Genomic DNA, 8,175 nt, shown 5'->3' on the forward strand with positions numbered 1-8,175 from the left:
ATCATTTGAAAATGAGTAGTTCAAATAAAATCCATCTTTTGCAATTTTTTTTAGCCTATCCTTTGTCATAAATGTTGAGGAGTAGAGAGATAGAAAGTTATAGAACAGAGGAAATAAAATAAAGGAAGATAAAATGTCTAGTTGAATGTTAGGTTTGTCGTTTTATTTATTAAAAATTACGAATGGAGCAATTGAGGTATTTTTTGGAGGACAAATAACTTTTTAATTTTATTTTTAATTTTATTTTAGGTAAAGCCCAAACATCTGCAACCACAAATATCCCTTAAGTTGGAATTCAAACTTTATTCACCCGAATCAAGGGTCTTGTGTCCTAGTTCTTCACCACACAAAGTGAATGGAGTTTTTAAAGGGGCAAAATGAGTGTATGATTAGTGTGTATTTTTTGCCAATAATAAATAAAATAAAATAAAAATAAAAATAAAAATAAAAATAAAAATAAAACTTTATTCACCCAATAAGCTATGATAAATTACTTCAAGTTGTGAAATGAGATTTTGAAAAGTTCAAGAAACTTTTGGCAGAAACAACATTTATTTTACCAATCAAGTTGAGCACCATGTCATTTGTTTCTGGTGGTTTTATATCATTGAAATCGAGAGCTGATTTAGAACTCTAACAACTTCTCACACTCCACTTTGTTATCATAAAATAAAAAAAAATAAAAAATGAAAGATATTGTGTGGACAGAAGAGAGAGAGGAGGAGAAGAAAAAATGAAAAAATGAAAAAGGAAAAGAACAAGTAAATTATCCAAGATATTGGAACACTAAAATTCATAAAGAGATGCTGTATTCTACACTAGAGCAGAAAATAACAGTAGAGCCATCGAATTGATAGTTTTAATGGTGATGGCATAAATATTACATAATGCTTCTGAAATCCGAACAAGCTCAATCTGCACAAGAAACTGCAACCCTGTGTGTAGCAGGTGAAACTCAACTTCTCCAAATATAAGATGGGATGTCGCCAGCAAACCTAATAGGCACTCTCTCCAAATCAGAAATAGGAATTACAACCGTAGCAATCTGTGTTCACTCCGAATCAGACGAGTCTGGATTTGTGCTTTGCCTGACGCTTCTCGTTTTGGTGTTGAACTTTGATGGTTTTAGAGATGATTCACCTTCAAAAATAATAACTTGAGCTTTAGCCAACCTCTCCTCCAGTTCCTCTGTGCTGAACTCATCTGTCGCACCAAGCTCGTCAAATCCCACCTAATATGCATAAAGTAGGATTTGAGATCCGAGAAAACATTAAAATTAAGTAAAAATTTAACCTAAAGAATCTTTTGGAACTTTGTATAATCTTCCTTAGAACATACCACATAATCATCCACTTTGGCATTCTTTATAAGGGCAAGGGTCGGAAGCACAATGATCTTAAGCTTCTCGGCCAAGAATGGACTTTTTTCAGCATTAATTTTCACAAATCGTGTCTCTATATGCTGCTTTGCCAATATACTCAAGTGCTTGTCCATCACCTGCAATTAAACATTGAACATTATTCTCTCAAGCAAGGGAAGTTATTAACTACTTTCAGGCCGCACTTAAACCGTTATTCTGATGCTATTATAGACAATGCATTAAGATAGAAAGTTATTTTAGAATATGTGCCACCAAGGACAATCTATTGATTAACCTGCTTCAACCCATGAAAACTGATCAACCAATCTTAGGGAAACAGCCTCTCCTACTCATGTTTACTTTCTCGCTATCTTGTGTACACAGGAAATGAAAACCAATCTTTGTACTGCAAATACATAATCCGCTATATCTCAATCAAAAACCTTATCTGATTTAGTTCACCAACCTGGATGATGAACCAAAAAAATGAAAATAATCTATTCAGTTCAGTTAACTTCTTACCCAGAAAGAATTGAAACAGGGAAAGATTGTCTCAATGCATCACATATAGAGATATTGATAACACACAGTTAAGGGTAATTCATAACCAAGTGATCAGGCAGTAGCTGTAGACCATCTAAACAGGAATGTCTGATATTTGATAAATATCCTGACATAAAAAAAGCAGTTGTCCATCACTGTAAAGAAACTGTACACACAACACTGTTTCTCCAACAACTTCGAATTTATTAGAAAACATATTTTCCTACGCCAGGAAATTAATAAAATTCTTAAGTGAATGCATAGATGTTACTTGCCCACTTAAATCCATATACACCTTTACACAGACAAGCAATTGAAGAGCATGTATTGGCTAACTTAAATGATGGGTGTGAGTATCTCACAACCCTCAAATATTAAAAGATATATCCATATATACCTTTATAGAAATGGCTTTAAAAGAAGTGGTCTTTCATCCTCCAGGAATTGGCTTTCAGGTATTACAAATACTTATTCATATATAAACTAACCTAACGACAGACGGGCGACGTCTAAGCCATCCCTAAACATAAACAGAGACGGCACCTTTCAGCTGTATTGTTTTCCAGCCAAAGGACCAAGAAAGAAAACTACCATATTTAATACTACAAGATTATCCTAAATCTATTCATAATAAAATTAAAAAACAAAGTTTTCTTGGGAGGCGTTCTGGATTATAAGATGAATGTTATAAATTAGAACACACAAAGAATACATTGCAATAAAGTATGAACACCCCACCCCAAGCCCAAAAATCAATCAAAATCAACGATGGGAACCCACAGGAAGGTTGTTGTGGAACACCAAAATAATCATAACACTTCGTATCTTAACTAATTTAAGAACATAACAATTTATAACATTCTGGGCCCCAAACTCTGCGGGTCCACAATACACACAACCCCAGCACAAATCTGTATGCTCCTCCCCTTTCAAATACATAAGAGATTTTTCACAACATTATTATTTATTATTTTAATAAATGAGAATACTCACTACATACCGCCAACTTCCAGCTACCAGCAATAAAAAAAAGTCATTAATTTGATAATTGAATAGGAACACAAATCTATAGGGTCCCCTGCTTCCTAACATTTGTAAGATAAAAATAAGACACATTCAATAAACAGCAACCAGTTCCGGTCTCCACAATACCAGTTTAATCCAGACATCCCATCAACCAAACAAGTAATAATCTACAATATCTAAATTTAAACTTGGCAACAATATTAAAATCAAGAAGTATGCAAAAATTAATTGGGTATGAAGTATGGAAAATAATTTTGAATTAATTTTCAAAGTACAACAAATTAGACTAGTTATTGTGGGAATGCCAATGGCATTCTTTCTCCAATTTTATTATAAATTCATCTAAAAAAATATTTACATGTTAGCTGAACTACTAACATATGAAGGAAATCTAATGCTTCGATAAGTAAAAATTATGGAAAGTTGTAGGAATGGAAGTATGACACAAAGAAGAGGAATTTAAGGCTAAGCAATACGGACACTTCTAAGGAGGTGTTGTGTCCATGTAGGATATCGTGTCGGAAACTGATACTTTTTTGAGTTATTTATAATTTAAGTTCTCTAGATTCATGCATTATTAATTTACAAAAATCATTAGTTGTGAGTATGTTGATATCTGTTTTTTTATTTCAAAGTCACCAAACAAAAGTCCATAATTTGACAATCTTTTCGCATTTCAATGCAAGTCCAACAGATTCCAGCCCACTCCATAAAATCACTTACATACTCAAAGCATGAGTTTCCTGATACAAATTTAAAACTTAACTAGTAGATCAACCCAAAATAATGTCAAGGTTGCTAGACACATAAACATGCATAAATGGCTACACATATCAGTGTGGTTACATAGTTATCCATGTATGTATGCATAAAAATTCTCATATCCCTCTCCCTTTCGCATACAACACACTCCATTGCATCTAACAACATTTTACTTCGTTGTTCTACCCTAAATCAGAGAGAATATTACTTTGCAAACAATCAACAATAATACTTTCCATTGAATTATAAGAATAAGGAAATATTCTAGGCTTAACTCTATACTCATTTTATTTTTTTCTAATTCTGCAAATTTCTCAGTATCCAAACAATGTATTTTGAGTGCAAAATACCCAACTTGAAACCCAGATTGACAAGAGATGAGGGAGAATTTTACCTTGCAAGGCCAATTCTCGCGATAGAAATGGCAGACGACACGCTCGCTGGCTTTGACGACGGAGAAAAATTCCTTTTCGGCGGGGATCTCGGAGTAGTCGCCGTGGCCGAGGGCGATCCAACGGCTTCGCTTCTCGGCCATTTTCTTCATCTGTTGAAGCCTTCGCTCTCTGAGAGCCTCGAGGTCGTCGTCGTCAAGCCGATCAAGGGCTGCGATCTCGTCGTCGATCTTGTCCTCCACGGCTTTGACCACTGACAGGACTTGCTTCTCTAGGATCTGCGAATTTAGGATCAGAGAAAATGCATGTATAAGTAAGATATACATGTATTTATACATATAGAGAGAGAGTCAAAAAAAGGAATCAGTAATCTCCTACCTCTTGAACTTTTGGATGCTCCATTGGATAAATCGCTGAAGATCTCCCTGCTGCTACTTCAGAATTTCAAAATGAACTAGAAATGAGATTCGGGGAGAGACGAAGAGGGCAATTGTTTTCTGTTAGGAATCACGACGCCGTTTATAGGTTTTACAACCTTTTTTGTTATTTATTTATTTATTTATTTGACGTGTGTCTATTTGGTGAACTCTAAAAGCTAGGAGTGACAAATTACGACACTACTTGTCAATATAACATGAGATAAACAGGTTTGGGTTGACTTTTAACGAGCTTGAGTTATAAACGGATTAACATGATTAATCCATTTATTTAATCATGTCGGGCTATAATTGAAGGATTTAACTGTGTAACCCGTTTAATACAACATGTTATAATCCTGAATGTAACTTATCTAATATGTTCCTTCCTTAAACTCAATCACTACGAATAGTTAATTATTTCAACATAAATTATATATATGCCTTATTATTTTTATTCTTATTTTAAAAATTTAGATTAATTAAAAAAAAAAAATTTATTATTTATTATTTAATTAAATATTAAATGTCTCATTTCGATTAAAAAAATCATTACACATGTTAACACGTTTTTCAGTTTAATAAACGGTTGGGTTAATATTGAGTGTAATTGACACGATTTTTAAATAGGCTGAGTTTAAATTTATCTAGTTAGTATAATACTCTTATATCAACACGACACAATTATAACTCAAACACGATTCACCGCCACTACCCAAAAGACATAATCATGCACAAATTTTTTTTTTTATACAAAAATAAGAAAAAGAAAAAAACTGTACAGAAAAGACAATCAAATGAAAAAACCTTTTTTTTCTTGACTTTGCGGGCCAACCTCTCTCAATCTATTTCAGATTTTACTACTCCTATGTTGCGAGTTATCCATCCTTTACAATTTGCTATTAATTATTATTTTATTATGAACTGAGTATTCTTAAATTTTTTCTTCCACCAAACCTCTTACAAACACATACTTTTCTTAAAAATTAACATATTTGTTTAGATTTTTTTCCCACCAAAATCGCATCACTATGAATTTTTCCGAAAAAATGAACACCATAGAAAAGTCTGTTTGGATTCCAAGCCTATAGCTTTTTTTAATCTAAACATCAATGCCGCACAATGCAATTTTTTATTTCGTCTTCGAAAAAAATAAACACTATATGAAAGTTTGCAAAATCTACTTCATATGAATGTCAACTTAGATTTCTTTCTCACCCATACAAACTTTGAAACATTTAATGGATTCACGAGAGATCAACATCAGTCTTTCTAATAAAAATCCGATATTATAGTGAATCTATTTTAATAAATTAGAAAAATTAGAAAAATATTATAGTGAATCTATTTTAATAAATTAGAAAAATATTGAGATGCAAAGTTAAACATCACAAAATTTTATTATTAATTTTGCTTAAAAACAAATGCACTGTTTTTAATCCTAATCTTTAGACCCACACGAGCTAATGCCAAAGCTAATACATAAATATTGAAGTTGTAGTTTTTGGACCGACCTTTTGCTAAATGTCGTGCTACCTCCACCGACAGTTCTTCATAATATATTTATGTCCACTCCACTGACTTGAAAACCAAAATAAAAAATAAAAAAAAAATTGCTGGACAGTTGACAAATAATTATTTTTTTTATTTGCCCGACAAATGAATGATGATTATTTAGTTAATTTTTAATATTGTTATAAACTCAATAGGATGATAATATATATATATGTAAATTGTGAACCTAAAGAGGGTGAAGATCTTTCAACTCGGCCTTCAACAAGATTAATTAAGTCATCATTTAACCCATCATTTTCGAATGATTCTTCTAAATTAATGAACTCTTATTTGCATGTTAGCTTATTATCAATTGCCATTTATAGTATCTAATAAAAAATTTAAGATTATGTTTTGTTGAGCAAACTATATATATATATATATATATATATATATATATATATTTTCACAATACAAAGTTTGAACTCTCAAATGCTGCTCCAACAATAAGATGAATGCAAGATTGATTTGACCGAGGTCCGAGGTCTATGTCCTGCAGGTGTCATTCAATTTCTTTACAGTTTGCAATGGGTGGATCATACTTGATTATTACGCTTAATTAAGTACGTTCTAGAGTGTTCCAAGGAGCTAAATGTAAAAAGGAAACCAAAACAGGAAATAAAAATTAAATTTTACAAATCTTTTTTTAGGAGTACTTCTCTTCCTTGGTAGCTAGAAGGAAAAACAAGAGAAAAGGAAATGTAATTGGTTTAACTTCCAAAAAAATAAAAAAATTGTAAAGAAGAAAGATGAAAAACCTCTTCTTGAGAGGAAAAAATAAAACATCTACTTATTTTATCATTTTCCCATTAAAAAAATGTTACTAAAATGGAGCAGTAAGTTATCATAGAAAACCAACTGCTAGTATTTATTTAGTATTTATTTGGCACATTAGTTGAATACACAGTTACACACACAATACACCATGAACACCACTGTACTACAAGAAAAACTAGAGGACCCCCATCTGGGTCACATATCATAGAAAATCAAATGATTTCTAAAACAACATCATTTTAAACTTCTAAAATAATAATGTCTTTTACATATATCTCTAGATCTAGGACATATATATATATATATATATGTGTGTGTGGTATTATTAATTAATCAAGGGCACTTGGGCTTGCCCTTGGAATTGCGCTTGTCCCTGTAGCAAGGGCACTGATGCTTGTTCCCATAAGTCCCAGAAGGAACACACTTGCACTCTGCACAGCAAATCCCACAGTACTTTAAGCACCTGTCCTTCACCCCAGCTCTTTTGCACCTGTCCTTGCACTTATTTCCACAAAACACTTCACAACCACCACCAAAACAAACACCATTATTCATCACATTAATAACATCCTTTTTTTAAATATAAAAAAAAAAGGAAAAAAAAAAAAAACCCACATGCATTAGTAATCTAATATATATACAGACACATATAGCAATGAAGGAGAAGCAATAATATACAGTGTAAATTGGTAGATGGGTTAAGAATGGGTCTTACATGGAGTGGCCATGGTGGATTGAAGGAAAGAGGAGCTAAGGAGGAGAGTGAAGAGTAGGAGAGTGACAAAGAAGAAGTTCTTCATCTTGATGGCTTAAGATTTAGAGAGAGAAAGTGAGAGAGTGACGATGAGATGGTGAGTGGATGGTGGTACTTATAGAGGAGAATGGGGGTGGGTGTAGGCTGTAGCTAGTAAACGTGACAAGGGAGAGGAGGTTACACTTGGAACATATTTTAGGGAGTGGCATGCATGTGACAGCTGTGTATTCGCTGGCTTGTCCGCACGGTTTCTGCAGGTGATCAGAAGGTTGCCAGCAGCTTCCATCACGTTGTTGTGACTTGTGAGCGAGGAGAGGGGTTTACGGGTTTGCATTGGCATCTACTATTACTTACTACCCTTGGCTGTATGTGACCTTGGGAAAGTTGCCTGCCCTACTTGCTCCTACATCTATATATATTTATTTACAGATACACGCATGCATATACACACACATATATATATATATATGTTCGAGTACAACTTGTCCCACATCATACTCCAAGGGAGAAGTAAATGGTTATATATGAATTACGTGTTAGTTTTCTTGATCAAATTGCAAAGCACCCAATTTGTTATCATTGATATTAAAG

General features: G+C 33.1%; 2 protein-coding genes across 2 annotated transcripts; both read right to left on the bottom strand.

The window, feature by feature from the left end:
• Positions 1–742: 742 nt before the first annotated feature.
• Positions 743–4,596, bottom strand: LOC132294131 (thioredoxin domain-containing protein 9 homolog). Its single transcript, XM_059791876.1, has 4 exons — positions 4,462–4,596; positions 4,086–4,361; positions 1,339–1,497; positions 743–1,231 (listed from the first exon to the last, which is right to left on the bottom strand). The coding sequence occupies exons 1-4, from the start codon at positions 4,483–4,485 to the stop codon at positions 1,052–1,054; spliced, it is 639 nt and encodes a 212-aa protein (XP_059647859.1). The 5' UTR covers positions 4,486–4,596; the 3' UTR covers positions 743–1,051.
• Positions 4,597–6,873: 2,277 nt separating this feature from the next.
• LOC132286008 (snakin-1) lies at positions 6,874–7,692 on the bottom strand. Its single transcript, XM_059788264.1, has 2 exons — positions 7,546–7,692; positions 6,874–7,348 (listed from the first exon to the last, which is right to left on the bottom strand). Exons 1-2 carry the CDS (start codon positions 7,628–7,630, stop codon positions 7,164–7,166), a joined length of 270 nt encoding a protein of 89 aa, XP_059644247.1. The 5' UTR covers positions 7,631–7,692; the 3' UTR covers positions 6,874–7,163.
• Positions 7,693–8,175: the final 483 nt, after the last annotated feature.

The sequence above is a fragment of the Cornus florida genome, unplaced genomic scaffold (genome assembly GCF_030987335.1).
Source record: "Cornus florida cultivar Cherokee Brave unplaced genomic scaffold, ASM3098733v1 CherokeeBrave_3.0.0_Hap2_Chr02, whole genome shotgun sequence".
NCBI lineage: Eukaryota > Viridiplantae > Streptophyta > Magnoliopsida > Cornales > Cornaceae > Cornus > Cornus florida.

Excerpts from the sequence above, each read along its gene's own strand:
- LOC132294131 (XM_059791876.1), bottom strand. The coding sequence starts at position 4,485 with ATGGAGCATCCAAAAGTTCAAGAG. Across the intron at positions 4,362-4,461 it reads AGCATCCAAAAGTTCAAGAG|ATCCTAGAGAAGCAAGTCCT; the intron begins GTAGGAGATTAC and ends CTAAATTCGCAG. Across the intron at positions 1,498-4,085 it reads GCGAGAATTGGCCTTGCAAG|GTGATGGACAAGCACTTGAG; the intron begins GTAAAATTCTCC and ends GTTTAATTGCAG.
- LOC132286008 (XM_059788264.1), bottom strand. The coding sequence starts at position 7,630 with ATGAAGAACTTCTTCTTTGTCACTCTCCTACTCTTCACTCTCCTCCTT. Across the intron at positions 7,349-7,545 it reads ATCCACCATGGCCACTCCAT|TGTTTTGTGGAAATAAGTGC; the intron begins GTAAGACCCATT and ends GTGGTTGTGAAG.